Genomic DNA, 19,641 nt, shown 5'->3' on the forward strand with positions numbered 1-19,641 from the left:
GTCCTGGACTCTCCCACAAGAAAAACAACCTCCCTTGACATAACAAGTGGTGTGAAGCAGAGTGTGTCATGGCCCTTTTGCTTTTCAGTATATTCTTCGCTGCCATGCGTTCTGGGGCATTTGATGGAATATACGTCCAATTCAGAGCAGATAGCAATCTCTTCAACTGACAAGACTGAAATCTTCAACTAATGTATCAGGGAAGATGACATGAGAATTGCTGTTTGATGATGACTGTGCCCTTGTGTCACACTCTGAGAATTGCCTTCAAAGGATCATGGACTGTTTTCAAAAGCGGCTGATGACTATGGGTTAAGTCAGCTTAAGGAAGTCAGAGATACTTCAACCACTGGTGAGTCTGCAAGGAGACTGACTCAAGCCTGCCCATCATTGGGAGCAGCAAGGACATCTGGGTAACCATACACCTTTACTCCCAAAGCCCCTCAAAGAAGCAGATCCACTATTAGAAAACAGTTAAAAAGACAATGGCAGGGTGGGGAGAGAGCAGTTGCCTGAGGTAGTGCATGGTTGCAGGGCTGGGGCAGAAAATGGTAAGAGTCGGCATGCAGTTTCCTTGATTTGGGATGCTGATGAAGTCATTGCATTGCAGGTGTGGTGGCAGTGGGTCGTAAACAGCTTTAAATGGTGCATACTTTACCCAGCATACATAGTAGCAAAGAAACTGCTATATCCTTGAGATAGAGCAGTGCAAGCATTCAACCCCATCCCACAAAAGCCATTTTTTTCATATCCGTTGCCACCTCGTGCTGACCTGCCTGTCCTGTGCTTTAAGTTATTCAAGGCTGTCAATTGTTCATAATTTGTAAGTGTCCACTAATACGGTTTCACTGCATTTATAACAGAACCTTCCTGATTTAGTTGATGGATGTAAACACGGCACAGTTCCTAATACAGTATTGTCTTCTATATCTACAAAAACCCAAATTCAAAAGGTGATGCATACTCAAGAGATTTTCCTTTGCAGAACTGCTTTTCTTGCATTTGTTATTAACTCATTAAAGTTTCCTGAAATATATGAATTAAATTTCACTGGTATGTCCTTTAAACATGTTTACCAAACTGACTAAACTGCTCGTGCTATAAGGTCAGTCTTAGTTCAACAGTACTGTGGTCACTGTTTCTAAAGTGGCTTCTACTTTCCTACTTAACAGATGAAGTCAAAAGATTACTTTTACTACAGTATAAGGAGTAATCAACAGTAATATAACATTAGCAGACCTCAGGATAGCCTCATTAACCCTTTCCTTAAAGATGCAATCCAGAAGCTGTGCCTGAAATTGCACCTGAAGCTGCACCCTCTTGCCAATTTCAAGTTGCACCCAAGTATCCCCCTACCCCTAATCTCAATAGAATGCATCCAAACTTAAAATGGGCATAAATCAGCATGAACAACCAGAACCGTGGAAAATTGCTGAACCTACATACCTGCAGTATGTTGACATTGAGTGTAAAAATTAAAGGTTTCAATTCATTTCATAACAGTTTAGGCACATCAGGCACAGGATTTGTATGCGAGGCTCACTAAGTCACAAGGTGGTTTCATGTCCCATTCCAGGACTTGAGGACAAAAATCAAGGCTGACAGTCCAGTTCATTACTGAGGGAATGCTGAGCTTTTGGATGAGACCTTAAACTGAAGCCTCAACTGCCCTTTCAGGTGGATATTAAAGACCCCATTTTGAAGAAGAGAAAGGGAGTTAGCCCCTGTGATGTAGCCAATATTTATCCTTCAATCAACATTACAAAAAAAATTGTCTTGTTATCACGTTGCCATGCAAGTTTGCTGTGCAAGTTTCCTACTTTACAACAGTGACTACACTTCAAAAGTACTTTATTGGCTGTAAAGCACTTTGGGATGGCCAGTGGCCATGAAAGGCGCTATATAAATGCAAGTCTTTTCAATTTTTAGTGTGACATACTTTTCAATAAAAGTGCATTCAAGGAAATGAATAATACAGTTCAGACCTTAGCAAGGATAAGTTTAAAAAATCTCTTAAAAAAGGGCAGCTACAAGACTGGGAAAATAACTGTTCCCTGCTGCGTCTGAAAATCTGGATGGAGCTTGAGACCCCCAAAAAGCAATTGGAGAATTCTTGCATTTAGGAGTTGGGAATGTAGACGGTTTTCAGGGTTGAAATTAGTTTGAACAGATGAACTTTAATGGATGGATGTAAAAAAAAAATCCAGGAGATTCAAACTTATTATAGTTAGTCATTAGGCCCAAAATTCTGTCATCTTTTAAACTTGGTAATTGCTTTGCATTCAGCTTTTGTGTGTGTTTGTGTGTATCTGGGCACAAGTAGAGGAAACTCCAGGCTCTTGAATTCTTGTTTCTAACTGCTACTCCCTACCAGAAACTGGAAATGGAGGGGAAGGCAGTCATTTGGGGGGGGGAAAAAATTGCACTACTCTATTTTGTTATGGTTTTTGTCAACCAAGTTTGATAGGAAGAATGTGGAGAGACAACATAAAATAAATGGTACAATTCTAAAGGGGGTGCAGGACTAGTGGAACTTGGGTGTATGTGTGCATAAATCATTGAAGGTGGCAGGACAGGTTGAGAGAGCAGTGAGTAAAACATATGTCATCCAGAGCTTTATCAATAGGGGCGTAGAGTACAAAAACAAGGAAGTTATGTTAACTTTGTATAAAACACTGCATGGCTTCAACTTGAGTATTGCATCCAACAACCCATACTTTAGGAAGGATGTGAAGGCATTAGAGGGGGTGTAGAAAAGATTCACAACAATTGTTCCAGGGATGAGGAACTTCAGTTGGGTAGATTGGAGAAGTTAGGACTGTTTTACTTGGAGAAATGAAGATTGAAAGGAGATTTGATAGAGGCAATCAAAATCATGAGGGTATGGACAATGTAGATAGGGAGAAGCTACTCCCATTGCTAGGAGGATCAAGGGCCAGAAGGCACAGATTTAAGGTAGTTGGCAAAAGAAGCAATGGTGTCATGAGGAAATGCACTGTCTGAGAGTGTGGTGGAGGCAGGTCCAATTGAGGCATTCAAGAGGGAATTGGATTATTACCTGAAAAGGAAGAATATGCAGGATGACGGGGAGAGGGCAAGGAGTGGCAGTAGGTGAATTGCCCCTTCAGAGAGCCAGCACAGACAAGACAGCCAAATGGCCTCCTTTGTTGTAACTATTCTATATGATTCTAAGTGTTAGTACTGTGTAAGGTTCTTCTATTTTTTTCCAAAGTGATTTAATGGCATTCTGTTTCCTTTATATTTGACAGATACAGAGGATGCAAGTGAGACAGATATTGCTAATAAGCAAGATGATGAAGACTACCTGGAGGTGAAAGAGCAGTGAGTATTGTTGCCATGTGATGCAATTGCCTTGTGCAATACAGTCCACAGAGTAAGAATTGCTATATTAAAAATCCCAACTGTAGCAAATAATTATATTGCATGAGCCATTTTGAATAATTTGCATGCCTCAATGAAGCATTGCTGTCTTGATTGAACAATGCAGGGTATCAAGGGCTTTGAAACAGTGGAGATTTGAATTGTCTTTGTTGTCAAGTCATAGTTAAAGCTAATGATACTTTCTGGATTGTCCAAACAGACCACAGTGTAAAAAGTCCTATTGTTGTATATCTTAGGAGCTATTTTGAGCAATTTGCTCGATAGATTTTGAGATTTTTTTTCTTTCTAACTTGCTGTAACCAGCATGATCAATATTAGTTTTACAAATGTCAATATTTGATACAATTTAATTCTTTTTAGGTTTAGATTGTAAATAGCAAAATCCTTAGTACAGTGCTGTTGATTATTGTAAGTTGTCATCAATTTGCACAGCTGTTTATCTGGCAGTCAGGCAATAAATAATTAACAGTCAGCTTTTTAAAAAAAATGTTCCCAGTAAAGCTATCTTTGTCTCCAATAACCCTATTTCTTGTAACCAATTGCTGGCTTTAGTCATTGATTTTTTCGCCTTAGCCTATTTAATTCGGAATTTTTGTTTGTGTTCCATTGAATTGATGGGGTCTCGACAAAACACTCACGTGTAATGTGAAACAGCTGAAGTGCAGGTACAGAATAAAGCCTGTTTTGCAGATTCGGGAGATGCAAGTGTTTTGGGACTATGTGACCCATTAGCAGTTACTACCTAAAACTCTTGGATGGAGTTTCTTATTTAGCCGACTGCTTATTCATTGGTATGTGGGGTTTGATCAGTATTTAGAGAATGAGGAAGACCATATCTACACTCTGGAATGTAATCTGCATTATACTTATCAGTAGATATTATTCAGGATTTTTGTCAATGGTTTGAAGTATATGTATTTTGAAAGATTTTTTTTGTATTGATAAGGTCACTGTGTTAAAAGGCTGTTAGAACTAGTTATCATAAGGATTGTAGAAAATTGCAGCACAGAAGGAGGCCATTCGGCCCTTTGTCAAAGAGATGTCCAGCCTAATCTCATGTCCCAGCATTTGGTCCTTAGCCTTGTAGGTTACAGCACTTCATGTACATAGTTAAGTAGTTTTTAAATATTATGAGGGTTTCTGCCTCAAACGCCCTTTCAGGCAGTAACTTCCAGATTCTTAACCTTAATTGATACAATTAACAGTAAGTACATACAGGTGGAGGACATCGATTGGATGGTTATTTGAGCACATGTAATGAGGCAATTACTGAGTAGAGTGGAGTCAGGAGATATATGCCTGTAATGTTTCACCCAATGAATAAATATATTCCAAGCAAAGGCTGGCTCTGGTTTCTCCCTTCGCCAACATGTTGGAACTATATAAAGCACTGGTTAGGTCACACCTGGGGTACTGCGTGCAGGTCAGTATAATAAAGATGTGAATGCAGTCGAGAGATATGGAGGAGATTTATGAGGATGTTGCCAGGACTGGAGAATTTTAATTGAGGAAGGATTGAATAGGCTAGGGTTTTTTTTATTTTGGAGCAGAGAGCTTGAGGGGAGACTAAATTGAAGTGTATAATATTGAGGGTCTAGATAGAGTGCACAGGAAGTTTTTCCTTAGTTGAAAGGTCCATAACTAGGGGGCATAGATTTTAAGGCAAGATGCAGGCGGATAAGAAGGGAAATCGTTTCCCCCAGAAAGTGGTAGAGATATGAAATGGTGGTAGAGGCAGAAAGCCTCATTACATTTAAGAGGTATTCGGATATGCACCTGAAATACTGTAACCACAGGGCTACGGATCAAGAGCTAGAAAGTGGGATTAGTCTGGATGGTTCCCTGTCAAACGAAGTGGACATGATGGGCCAGATGGCCACCTTACATGCAATAAGTCTCTCTGATAATTAGTTCTAACAGCCTTTCACCACAGTAATCTTTTCAATGCAGGAAAACGTCTTTCAAATTGCATACATTTCTTCAAACCATCAACAAAAATGATCCTGATTAATATTTACAGATTAGAATAATGCAGGTTACATTCTATAGTGTAGGTCTGAGCTTCCTCATTCTCTAAATACTGTTCAATCACCACATACTGATGAAAAGATAGTCATCCAAGTAATACACTTCATTTCAGTGTTTTGCACAATAATTGCCCAATCATTCGTGTAATCTCTAACTACTTGCTCTCCTAAATCCCTAAAATTGAGCCTGTTGGTGACTTCTGCTTTTGTTTCCAATTACTCCTCCTCTTGAGTTTTTTTTGACCTTGCCATTTCAATTCCAGCAAATCTGCGGCTGTGGTACTTTTTTTCTTATTTGTTCATGGGATGTGACCACGGTTGGCAAGGCCAGTATTTATTGCCTATCTGAAATTGCCCTTGAGAAGGTGATTGTGAGCAGCTTTCTTGAATCATTGTCATCCAAGTGGTATAAGTATACCCACAGTGCTGTTAGGGAGGGAGTTCCAGGATTTTGACCCAGCGAATGGCAATATACTTCTATTTCAGGATGGTGTGGGGCTTGGAGGGTAACTTACAGATGTTGGTGTTCCCATGTGTTGGCTGCTCTTGTCTTTCTGGATGGTAGAGGTTGGAAGTTTGAAAGGTGCTGTTGAAGGAGGCTTGGTGAATTGATGCAGTGCATCTTGTTGATGGTACTGCCACTGTGTGCCAGGGGTGGAAGGAGTGAATGTTTAAGGTGGCGAATTGGGTGCCAATCAAGCGGGCTGCTATGCTCTGGATGTGTTGAACTTCTTGAGCGTAATTGGTGCTGCACTCAAACCAGGAAAGCGAGGAGTATTCCGTCACACTCCTGAGTTTGTGCATTGTCGATGCTGGACAGACTTTGGGAGGCAGGAGGAGAATTTACAGCATATGACCTGCCCTTGAAGTCCTAATATTTAGTTGGCTGATCCAGTTGTATGCCTGGTCAATGGCAACTCCCAGGGTTTTGGTGGGGGATTCAACAATGGTTGTGCTGTTGAATGTCAAGGAGAGATGGTGAAATTCTTTCTTGTCAGAGATGGTTATTGCTTAGGACTTATGTGTTGCGAATGTTTCTTGCCACTTATCAGCCCAAACCTGAATGTTGGTCATGTCATGCTACCTGCAGGCACAGACTACTTTATCTGAGAAGTTACAAATGGTACTGAACACTGTGCAATCATCATTGACCATCCACACTTCTGACCTTATGGAGTGAAGATCATTGATGCAATAGCTGGAGATGGCTGGGTCTAGGACACTGCCCTAAAGAACTCCTGCAGTGATGTTCTGGTTTGAGATGATTGGTGGAAAGTTTTCCCTGATTCCCATTGGTTTCAGTTTTGCTAGGGCCCTTTGCCACACTCAGTCAAATGCTGCCTTGATATCAAAGGAAGTCATCTTACCTCACCTCTGGACTTTATCTCTGTTATACATATTTGGACCAAGTCTGTAATGAGGTCTAGAATCAAGTGGTCCTAGTGGAACCCAAACTGAGCAATGGTGAGCAGGTTATTGTTGAGTAAATACTTCTTGCATTGTCAATGACACCTTCCATTATTTTGCTGGTGATTGAGAGTAGACTGATGGAGGTGATATTTGGCTGGATTGGATTTGTCCTGCTTTTTGTGGACAGGACATAATTGGGCAGCAGATACTTGGAAATGCCACCACCTGGAAATGAAGAACCCTTTAAGCCACTCACTATCCTGACTTGAAATATATCGGCGTTCCTTCACTGTCACTGGGTCAAAATCCTGGAATCCCCTCCCTAACCGCACTGTGGATGTACCAATACCACGTGGACTGCAGCAGTTCAAGAAGGCACCTCACCACCACCTTCTCAAGGGCAATTAGGGATGGGCAATAAATGCTGGCCAAGCCAGCAAAGTCCACACCCTGTAAATTAATAAAAAAAAGAATTTTAATTAGATGTTAGTGTGGTTCGGGTCTGGAATGCACTGCCTGGAAGTGTAGTGGAGACAGGCTCAGTCGAGGCATTCAAGAGGGCATTAGATGATCATTTGAAAAGAAACAATATGCAAGGGTACAGTAGAAAAGGCAGGGCAATGGCACAAGGTCATTATGTTCATTTGGAGAGCAAGTGTAGACACGATGGGCGGAAGGCTTCCTTCTGTGCCATTAGAATTCTGTGATCGTGTTGTTGCTGTACTGGAACAGTTTGACTCAGGGCATGACTGGTTCTGGAGCACATGCTTTCAGCACTACTGTTGGAGCCCATGATTTTTGCTGTGACTAATGCACTCAGCCATTTCTTGATATCACATGGAGTGAGTCAAATTGACTGAAGAATGGTACCTGTGATGCTGAGGACCTCAGGAGGAGGCTGAATTGGATTGTCTACTTGGCACTTCTTGTTGAAGTTTATTGCATATGCATCAGCCTTGTCTTTTGCACTCAAATGCTGGACTCTGCCATCATTCAGGTTGAGAAGGTTCATTGAGTCACCTCCTCCCATTAGTTTTTTTTTGTCAGCTGTCATTCACAACTGGATGTGCCATGATTGCAGAATTTTGATCTATTCGTAGGTTTTGGGATTGATTAGCTCTGTCTGTAGTGTACTGCTTCTGTTTAACTTGTTAGTAGTCCTGTGTAGCTTCACCAGGTGGTACCTCATTTTCAGGTTTAGCTGGTGCTGCTCTTGGCATGCTCTTCTATACTCCTCATTGAACCATGGTTGGTCTTTTGGCTGTATGTAATAGTAGAATGAAGGGTTTGTTGGGCCAACAAGTTACAGATTCTGGTGGAGTATAATTCTGCTTCTGAAGGCTCAAAGCACCTCTGGTGGATCTGACCTGAATCTATCCCATTTAACACTGTGTTAATGCCACACATCACAAAAGAGGGTGTCCTCGTAATGATGATGGGACTTCATCTCCACAGGGGCTCTGTGGTGGTCACTCCTACTGATATTGTCATGGGTATGTGCATCAGTGGTGGATAGGTTGGTGAGGACAAGGTCAAGTAGGTTTTCCCTTCTGTTGCTTCTCTCATCATTTACTGCAGGCTCATTTTGGCAGCTGTGTCCTTCAGTCTGCAAGCTCAGTATGGTATTACTGAACGACTCTTGGTTTTGGACATTAAAGAGCCCCCCCCCACCCACCCACACATCATACTCATGGAATTATACCTTACAGATAATGTCCCAGGCGCCACCATCACCATCCCTAGGTATTTCCTGTCCCACCAGCAGGACAGACCCAACAGAGGTGGGGGCACAGAGGTATACAGTCAGGAGGGAGTTGCCCTGGGAGTCCTCAATATCGAGTCTGGAGCCTATGAAGTCTCATGGCACCAGGTCAAACACCGGAAAGGAAACCTCCTGCTGATTGCCATGTAGTCCCCCACCCCTGTCAGCTGATTTATCAGCACTCCTCCATGTTGAATAGCACTTGAAAGAATCACTGTGGGTGCAAGGGTGCGAAATGTACTCTGGGTGGAGTACTTCAATGTCCATCACCAAGAGTGGCTTGGTAACAACACTACAGGCTGACCTGGCGGAGTCCTAAAGGTATAGCTGGTAAACTGGGTCTGTGGCATGTGGTGAGGGAACTGACAAGAGGGAAAAACATACTAGACCTCATCCTCACCAACCTGCCTACCCCAGATGCATCTGTCCATGACACTATCAGTAGGAGTGACCACCTCACAGTCCTTGTGTGGACAAAGTCCTGCCTTCACATTGAGTTGTGTGGAGTACCCTCCATTGTGTTGTGTGGCACTATCACCGTACTAAATGGGATAGATTTCGAACAGATCTGGCAAATCAAGACTGGGCAACCATGAGGCACCATGGGCCATCAGCAGCAGAGTTGTACTCAACCATATTTTATGACCTCATGGCCTGGCATATCAGCCACTCTACAATTACCACCAAGCAAGTGGATCAACCCTGGTGCACTGAAGAGTGAAAGAAGGCATGCCAGGAGCAACACCATGCCTACCTAAAAATGAGGTGTCAAAATGGTGAAGCTACAACACAGGACTACTTGCATGCCAAACAGTATAAGCAGCAAGTGATAAAGCTAAGCAATTCCACAACAAACGCATCCTATCTAAGCTCTGTGGTCCTGCCACATCCAGTCATGAATTGCAGTGGATAATTGAACAATCCACTGGAGGAGGAGGCTCCCCAAATGTCCCCATCCTCAATGATGGGGGAGCCCAGTACATCAGTGCAAAAGATAAGGCTGAAGCATTTGGAATAATCTGCAGCCAGAAGTGCTGAGTGGATGGCCCATCTTGGTCTCCTTCGGAGCTCCATAGCACCACAGATTCCAGTCTTCAGCCAATTTGATTAATTCCACTTGATAGCAAGAAATGGCTGAAGGCACTGGATAGTGCAAAGGCTATGGGCCTTGAGAATATTCTGACAATAGTACTGAAAACTTGTGCTCAGAACTTTCTGCGCCCCTAGCCAAGCTGTACTAGTACAGCTAAAACACTGGCATTTGCATGGCAATGTGCAAAATTGCTGAGGTGTGTCCTGTACACAAAAAGCAGGGCAAATCCAACCTGGCCAATTACCGGCCCCATCAGTCTACTCTTGATCATCAGTAAAGTAATGGAAGGGGGTTATCAACAGTGCTATCAAGTGGCATTTGCTTAACAGTAACCTGCTCACTAACACTCAGTTTGGGTTCCGCCAAGGTCACTCAGCTCTTGACTTCATTACAGCCTTGGTTCAAACAGGGATAAAAGAGTTAAACCCCAGAGGTGAGGCGAGAGTGACTGCCCTTGGCATCAAGGCAATATTTGACCGAGTGCAGCATCAAGGAATCCTAGCAAAACTGGAGTCCGTGAGAATCAGGAGCAAAACTCTCTGCTGGTTGGAGTCATACCTAGAAGAAAGGAAGATGGTTGTTGCTGTTGGAGGTCAGTCATCCCAGTTCCAGGTCAGCAGTGCAGGAATTCCTCAGGGTACTGTCTTTGGCCCTTTCAATGACCTTTCTTCCATCATAAGGTCAGAAGTGGGAATGCTTGCTGATGATTGCACAATGTTCAGCACCATTTGCGACTCCTCCAATACTGAAGCAGTCCATGTCCACATGCAGCAAGACCTGGACAATATCCAGGCTTGTGCTGAGAAGTGGCAAGAAACATGTACGCCACGGAAGTGCCAGGCAACGATCAACATAAGAGAATCTTACCAGTGCCCCATGAATTTTAATGGCATTATCGTTGCTGAATCCCCCACTATCAACATCCTGGGAATTATCATTGACGAGAAACTGAGTTGGACTAGCCATATAAATTCTGTGGCTACAAGATCAGGTCAGAGACTAGGAATCCTGTGGTGAGTAACTCGCCTCCTGACTCCACAGAGCTTCTCCATCATCTCTACCATTTCCAAGGCACAAGTCAGGAATGTGATGGAATATTCTCCACTTGCCTGGATGAGTGCTGCTCCAACAACACTCAAGAAACTTGACACCTTTCAGGACAAAGCAACCCACTTGATTGGCACCCCTTCCACAAATATTCACTCCCTCCTCCGTCGATGCACAGTGGCAGTAGTGTGTACCATCCACAAAATGCACTGCAGCAACTCACCAAGGCTGCTTAGACAGCACCTTCTAAACCCATAACTGGGCTGCAGACACATGGGAACACCACCACTTGGAAGTTCCCCTGCAAGCCACACACCATCCTGACTTGGAAATATATCACCATTCCTTCACTGTTGCTGGGTCAATATCTTGAAACTCCCTCCTTAACCACTGTGGGAGTACCTACACTACATAGACTGCAGTGGTTCAAGAAGGAAGCTTCTCAAGGTCAGTTAGAGATGGGCAATAAATGCTGGCCTATCCATGAATAAACATGAAAAAAAAAACAAAACTGCCCTCTTATTACCCTTAGTGCCTCTTCCAGTTGATGTTCAATATGGAGGAGTACTGATTCATCAGCTGAGGGAGGCATAGTGTTATGACGTGGCAGATGATGTGTGCCAGATGGACCAAATCCACAAGGGAAACTTGGTTATGCTATCACAAAGGTTTTGCAATCTGTATTTATTACGAGATATACGCACTGAATTCAGAAGTAATAATTTTACCAAGACCTTTAGAGATTTTAAAAATTAAATTAAAATATTTATTAGCATACATGTAAGATTACAATTACTGCTATAATAACTCCTAAATTTCTTAATTAACCTGATCCCAGTTACATCACCATCAAGGCAACAGTCCAAAATAGATTTTAGATTTAAAAGAGAACCAGCAAGTTAACACAAAACCCACTTGACAATGGCTCTTCCCCAACTTCAGTTTTGTTGTATAGCAGTTATGTACAAATGGCTGGAGGTTTCATTAAGGTTATTTCACACACTCCTGTTAGATCTTACATGGCATTCTGACAAATAGCCTTTCACTTTCGTTTATATATGTTTCTCTCTTTTTAACATGTAAATTCTATGGTTCCAAATATCTTTGAAACTGTATCTTCCTCATAATATAGGACTTTCATGTTGGCAATATATATTGTCAGGAAACGTAACCACACTCCTTAGCCCTGCTTATCTAGCGAGTTATAAACAGACTAAGATCCTTTTGAAATCCAACTCCCTTTATTTATCTAAAAATGCAAATTCCCTTCACACTTTACATGCTAAGCCAACATCCATGTTTACTCATTAATATGTCAAGCACACAGCTTCTTCTGATGATTTCAAACTTGCAGTCTACTTGACTCCAGATGTAATTAAATCACACAAGCTATAGTTACCCCCATAAACCTACTTCATAATAAACCAGAAAAATATTATGAAAATTATTATACTTTTGTCATACTTCCATCCTTATGGGAAAATGAACTCTCATTTTAAAAGATGGCTTCATTTTCTTAACCCATCTTACACCACCTACTATACTTATCTATATACCCAAACTATTACATTACCAGATACACATAATATATATACAAATCCTTGATATTAACAGAGGTAATTTCAATCCAGTGTCTAGGTTTTGAATGTCCAATTTCCCTTTAAGCTTTAAACTCTCAACAGTGTATCTGCAATTAGATTTTCTCGTCCAGCCATGCGTATAATTTTTAAATTAAATGGTTGCAGTAATAAACTCCATCTGAACAGCTTTGCACTTCAGTCTCGGAATCTGTCCAGAAATTTTAAAGGCCTGTGGTCTGTATAAACAATCGTTTCTGACGAATTGTTTGCAACATAAACCTCAATATTGCAACGCTAACACCAGACCCAGAGACTCCTTTTCAGTTGTTGAATATTTTCTCTGTTGTATATTCAATTTTCATGAAAAATACCCTATGGGTTTCTCAATTCCAGTTTCTTCATCTTGCAACAGTGCAACACCAGTCATAGTCAGTACAGTTTTTAAACTGTCAAATGCCATCTGACACTCCTGTGTCCATTGAAACTTATTGTTTTTTTCAATAGTTCAGTCAATAGAGCAACCACATTGCTAAAATTTGGTACAAATTTCCGGTAAAACCCACTCATGCCTAGAAATCTCAAAACTTCTCATTTTGTTATAGGCACGGGAAATCCATGATAGCTTTGACTTTCACATATCTTGGAGCCACCTTACCATGTCCACTGGCATGGCCTAGATCTGTAACTTGCATTTTTGCAAATTCACTTTTAGCCAAGTCCATTGCTAAGTTAGCTTCTTGCAGTCGATTAAATCATTCTTCCAAATGTTGTGAATGTTCCTCCCACGTTTGACTGAAAGCTATCAGGCCATCAATATAAACAGCACAATTCATCAGTCCTGCAATTACTTTGTTTGTCAGACTTTGAAATGTTGCTGGTCCATTTTTCATACCAAATGGCATGACTTTAAACTAATATAGTCCGTGTGGCATCACAAAAGCCGATATCTCCTTTGCTCTCTCTCATAACGGTATTTGCCAATATCTTCACAGCAAGTCAATCTTTGTGATAAACTTTGATTGTCCCACTTTCTCAATGCTTTCTTCCAATCGTGGTGGGAATTAAATTCACACCTTCAGAACAGCAGTCCAGGCCTCTTGCTTACTCATCAAGCAACATTACAATTATGCTTCTGTGAGTGCACAAAGCTACAGCAGTTTATGATTGTTACTGTATGAGTAATCAAGTGTCTTAGAATAATCTAGAGAATGTGATTTCAAATTCCATAGTGGAATTTTAATTCAATTTTTAAAATCTGGAAATAAAAGTGACCTTCTGAAGTGGCCTTGCCAGCCACTCCACTGTATCCATTCAACAGGATGGCCCATTAATTGCCAGCCTTGCCAGCATCACACTCACATCAAGAATGTAGGTAAATTAATTATCTTGAAATACTTTTGAGGTTTGAACATTGGCCACGGGGATTTGTAAAGGAATGTGCTTACCAAGTACCCTGTAATAAACTGGTAATACGTGTTAAATTAGAAAAAGCTGAGGTACTGTATTTTTGTAGTGTAAGTTTGGCTTTCATTCTATCTAAGTTCCATCTTTTTATCTTGTTCATAGGATGTACCAGGAAAAATTAACATCTCTTAAGAGGCAGCTACAGCAGTTGCAAGAAGGTGAGTACCTTTTTCTTGTACTTTGGCAAATGGCGTGCATACACTGGATAGTTGTGAATTATGAAAATAAACTATTTGGTAACCAGGAAGTTTGAAAGCATATTATACTGGTAGCTTTGGTAGTGGTTTATTTTTAATAATATCCCATCGATGACTAACCTGGCTCTGTGGTAGCCTGCACTGTTAGAAGGTTATGTGTTTAATCCCGCTCCAGAAACTTGAGGCATTTTAATGCTGTACTGAGCGAGTGCTGTTGAGATGAGACATCAAACCAAGCTGAAAGATAGTTGTAGCAATTACATGAAAGATAGTTGTAGCAATTACATGCAAGATTTTTAACCCATCTTTCCAATAAGATGCAAAACCAAGAACCTATCTGCATTCTCAGGTGGGTATGGAAGATCCCATTACATTATATGAAGAAAAGCTGGAGAACTCTCTCTCTGGGCCAGTATTTATCCCTTAACTAATATTAGATTCGATTATTTAGTCATTATCTCATTGTTGTTTGTGAGAATTTCTGTGCACAAATACACCACAGCAGTGATTACACTTTAGAAAGTACCTATTTTGCTGTTAAGCCGTTAGGAATGCCCTGATGTTAGGAAAAGTGCTGTAAAAATTCATGTTCTTTAGTTTATCATTTGGTACCTATGCCCATCAAAAATCACTAAGATAAAATTGGAATGGATATTACTAGGGTAAAAGGAAAATAGGAAGAATAGCAGGAGGCTATAATGAGAATGGACAGAATAGGAGAAAGCTAAAATCATAGATAAAAATAATTGAGCCTGAGGAAGGATGCAGAGTGTGATTGGGAAAGTAGCTATTCGCTGAAATACGGTTGCAGCAGGTCCATGGTAAGACTTTTAAACCTTGCGTGTGGTATAAATTGTGCTTTTCTCCCAGATGTAGTTATAAATTTTCATTCAAAGTGAATTATAATCCCTTTTCTCTCTTCTGCATAGATGATTTATGCTAAATTAACACTGATCCTGTGAGGAAATTGCAGGTTCCTCCTATTAATCCTGCTGTTGATGAGGTACATGCAATGTACAGTGACAAAGTAATAATTGTAACCAAGAGAGAACCCATTCTGCTGCCTCTGCTGATTCCCCTTGCCCAGCAAACCAAACTTGTTAGCAAAATGAGATCTGAACCATCTTTGCTCCAATTATCTTCACATGTCCCCTGTGCTCTCAGTTCGTCTCATCGATGAAACCCACCTCCTGCTTTCTTGACCCCCATTCCCAATTTACCCATCTTTGTCCCATGCTTGCTGACATTGTAATAGTTTCCTCTTGGATGCTAATCCCTCCATTTCAAATCTATCATCGACACCCACCCTCTGTTCAAAATTATCCACATCTTTGTCCTTGCAAATTGTTACTGTCATCTCCAAATGTATATGTTCTTCAGTCCCTGAATATGTTGCTTCCACAATCAGTTTTCACCTCTCCTACAACTCCCTGTTTGATTACCTTCAGTCTGTTTTTTATCTCTCCAACTGCAGTGAAACAACCCAAGAAAAATCACGAATAACTATTATGCATTATCTCTACTTGTCCCACTCTATTACTCTGTAGCCTTTGACATATTTAACCTTGCCATTCACTAACAGCTATACTGTTTCGTTCATCTTGATGGAACTGCTCTTTGTATTTTTTATTCATTTACGGGATGTGGGCATCGCTGGCTAGACTAGCATTTATTGCCCATCCCTAGTTGCTCTTGAGAAGGTGGCGGTGAGCTGCCTTCTTGAACAGCTGCAGTCCCTGTGGTGTAGGTACACCCACAGTACTGTTAGAGAGGGAGTTCCAGGATTTTGACCCAGCGATAGTGAAGAAACGGCGATATATTTCCAAGTCAGGATGGTGAAGGGCTTGAAGGGGAACTTCCAAGTGATGGTGGTCCCATGTTTCTCCTGCCCTTGTCCATCTAGATGGTCATGGTTGTGGGTTTGGAAGGTGCTGCCTAAGGAGCCTTGGTGAGTTTCTACAGTTCACCTTGTAGATGATGCACACTGCTGGCATTGTGTAACGGTGGTGGAGGGAGTGAAAGTTTGAGGAACGGGTGTCAATCGAGTGGGCTTCTTTGTCTTGGATGGCGTTAAGCTTCTTGAGTGTTGTTGGAATGACACTCATTCAGGCAAGTGGAGAATATTCCATCACACTTCTGACTTGTGCCTTGTAGCTGGTGGAGAGGTTTTGTGGAGTCAGGAGGCGAGTTAATAACTTTTTGTAGCCACAGTATTTATGTGGCTAGTCCAGTTCAGTTTCTAGTCAATGGTAACCCCCAGAATGTTTGTGGATGATTCAGCGATGGTAATGCCATTGAATGTCAAGGGGAGTTGGTTAGATTCTCCCTTGTTGGTAAAGGCCATTGCCTGGCACTTGTGTGGTATGAATGTTACTTGCCACTTGTCAGCCCAAGCCTGGATATTGTCCAGACCTTGCTGCATTTGGACATGGACTGCTTCAGTATCTGAGGAGCACTGCGAATGGTGCTGAACATTGTGCAATCATCAGCAAACACCCCCACTTCTGACCTTCTGATGGAAGGAAGGTCATTGATGAAGCAGCTGAAGATGGTTGGGCTGAAGACACTACCCTGAGGAACTCCTACAGTGATGTCCTGGACCCTTCAGCAACCACAACCATCTTCCTTTGTGCTAGGTATGACTCCAACCAGTGGAGAGCTTTCCGCCTAATTTCCATTGAGCCCAGTTTTGCTGGGGCTCTTTGATGCCACACTCGGTCAAATGCGACCTTTATGTTGCACCTCTCTTCTGAAGTTCAGCTCTTTTATCCATGTTTGAATCAAGGCTGTGATGAGGTCAGGAGCTGAGTGGCCCTGGCGGAACCCAGACTGAGCTAAGCAAGTTCATTGATAACACTGTTGATGACCCCTTCCATCACTTTGCTGATGATCGAGAGTGGACTGATGGGGTGGCAATTGGTCCGGTTGGATTTGTCCTGCTTTTCGTGTGCAGTACTATTGCTGGAATATTGTCAGGACCCATAGCCTTCGCAGTATCCAGTATCTTCAGCCGTTTCTTGATATCAGGTGGAGTGAATTGAATTGGTTGAAGAATGGCATTGGTGTTGCTGGGGATCTCCTGAGAAGGCCAAAATGGATCAACTACTCTGCACTTCTGGCTGAAGACAGTTGCGAGTTCTTCAGCCTTATCTTTTGCACTAATGTGCTGGACTCCTCCATCATTGAGGATGGAGATATTTGTCGAGCCTCCACCTCCAGTGAGTTGTTTACTTGTCCACCACTATTCACGTCTATATGTGGCAGGACTGCAGAGCTTAGATCTAATCCGTTGGTTGTGAAATCACTTTGCTCTGTCTATCACTTGCTGCTTTTGCTGTTTGGCACATAAGCAGTCCTGTGTTGTAGCTTCACCAAGCTGACATCTCATTTTTAGGTGTGCTTTCTGCCGCTTCTGGCATGGCCTCCTGCACTTTTCATTGAACCAAGATTGATCCCTTGGCTTGGTGGTAATGGTAGAGTGGCGGATATGCCAGGCAATGAGGTTACAAATCGTGGTTGAGTACAGTTCTGCTGCTGATTGCCCCTAGTGCCTCATGGATGCCGAGTCTTGATTTGCTAGATCTATTTGAAATCTATCCCATTTAGAACTGTGGCAGTGCCACACAATATGGTGGAGGGTATCCTCAATGTGAAGATGGGACTTTGCCCCCAGAATGACTGTGCGGTGGTCACTCCTACCGATATTGTCATGTACAGATGCATCTGCGGTGGCAAGTTGGTGAGGTGAGGTCAATTATGTTTTTCCCTCTTGTTGGTTCACCTGCCGCAGAACCAGTCTGGCAGCTATGTTCTTTAGGACTCAGCCAGCTCTATCTGTGGTGCTGCTATTGAGCCACTCAACAAGGGCATTTAGGGATGGGCAATAAATGTTGGCCTAGCCAGTGACGCCCACATCCCAAGAATGAATTTTTAAAAAAAGTCCCCCACCCATACATTCTGCATCCTTGCCACCCTCAGTGCTTCCTCCAAGTGTTGTTCAACATGGAGGGGCTCTTGCTTGCTTATATTTGGGCCTCTCTGCTCAGTCAATTTTTGGAATTCCCCAAGGATCCATCCTTAGCTCTTTTCCTCATTTCCATGCTGTCTTGGCAACATCTTCTGCAGACTTGGGATCAGCTTCCATTTGCCTGCTTCTGAATCCCAGCTCTGCTGTCTGTCACCTCTCTTGACCATTCTAGTGCTTCTATGGTGTCATACTACTGACTGTACATCCACTCTTTGATAAATTGCAGTTTTTGCACCTAAACATTGGGATGACCAAAATTGTTGTTTTTTGGGCATTGCCGCATGCTCTGCCTTTACTAGCCACTGCTTCAAGTTTGCACTGAACCAAACTGCTTGCAACTTTAGTGACCTATTTAACTATGGATGGGCTTCTGACTCCATACCCTTTCCATTACAAAAACTGCCACTACTCTTTCATCACCCAACTCTGCCTTTATGCCGGCCAATCTCCTGTTGAAAACTTCATTCATGCCTTTCTCATCTCCTCCAATTTTGACCATTCAAGTGTTCATCCAGCCAATCTCCTGTCCTGCGCCCTCTGTAAACATCAGCTGTGCATAACCTATGCCTTTCAATGTTCTTGCTGACCTGCGTGGTTTCTAGTTTCACAGTGTCTCAAGTTTAAAATTTTAAACCTTTGTGATTAAATTCCCTGTGACTTCACTCTTCTCTAACTGTATTATATTCTCCAATGTTACATCCCTCAATTCGCCCTCACCTTTAGCTTCACCACGTCTTCCCGCCTAGGTCCACACTTAATTGTTACAATTTTCGCGTACTTACAAAACAATACCTTCTTGGGTTCAGTAGTGTCAGTCAGTCCTGTGAACGGATCCCAAATAGGATTTCTTAAGCTTTGTGTGTGGCTGTGTAGCAACCCAATAAGCATCGCGCAAGTTGTTCACAAATTGTTGCCAAGATACCACGTGTGCATGGCTGCATAAAAAGCAATAGGCTGTGCACAACAAAAAATATTAAGAGGGGCATTACACACGAACACCGGAAAATGATGGACAGAAAAATACCATCTAGTCTACTGAGCATGTCCCACATTGTCATGGTACAACTGAGCATCATAATGGCCTATATAAAAGCCAAATACTGCAGGTGCTGGAAACCTGAAAAAAAAACAGAAAACGCTGGAAAAACTCAGCAGGCCTCGCAGCATCTGTGGAGAAAGAAACAGAATTAATGTTTCAGCCTGTATGACTCTTCTTCAAAGCTGATGAGAGGTAAAAATACCGTTGAAGAGAGCGGGTGGAGTAAAATAGAAGGCCAGGGATCGGTGGGAGCTCTGGAGAGATTTTTTAAGGGTCAGTGCTCCCTGAAAGCAAAACATGAGAACAGGTTACAGACTGGTCTTTGTTTGGGGGGTGGGGGGAGGTCAAAATGGAGGAGAGAGTTCATGGTCTGAAGTTGTTGAACTCAATCTTGAGTCCTGAAGGCTAGAAAGTACCTAATCAGAAGATGAGGTGGTATACCGCCAGTCTGCGTGGTCTTCACTGGAACATTGTAGCAGGCCGAGGACAGAAATATGGTAATGAGAGCAAGGTGATGAATTGAAATTGCAAGTGACTGGAAGGTCAGGCTCATGCTTGCAGACTGAGTGAAGGTGTTTTGCAAAGCTATCACC

At 42.2% G+C, this 19,641-nt stretch overlaps 1 protein-coding gene across 1 annotated transcript in view; it reads left to right on the forward strand.

Moving 5' to 3' along the window:
* The window catches only part of suds3 (SDS3 homolog, SIN3A corepressor complex component), an 80,523-nt gene that overhangs the window by 15,024 nt on the left and 45,858 nt on the right, over window positions 1-19,641 (forward strand). Inside the window, exons 2-3 of the mRNA XM_041201888.1 lie at window positions 3,270-3,342; window positions 13,888-13,943. Coding sequence (XP_041057822.1) covers window positions 3,270-3,342; window positions 13,888-13,943 — 129 coding nt within the window. The remainder of the gene's footprint in view (window positions 1-3,269; window positions 3,343-13,887; window positions 13,944-19,641) is intronic.

The sequence above is a fragment of the Carcharodon carcharias genome, chromosome 13 (genome assembly GCF_017639515.1).
Source record: "Carcharodon carcharias isolate sCarCar2 chromosome 13, sCarCar2.pri, whole genome shotgun sequence".
Lineage (NCBI taxonomy): Eukaryota > Metazoa > Chordata > Chondrichthyes > Lamniformes > Lamnidae > Carcharodon > Carcharodon carcharias.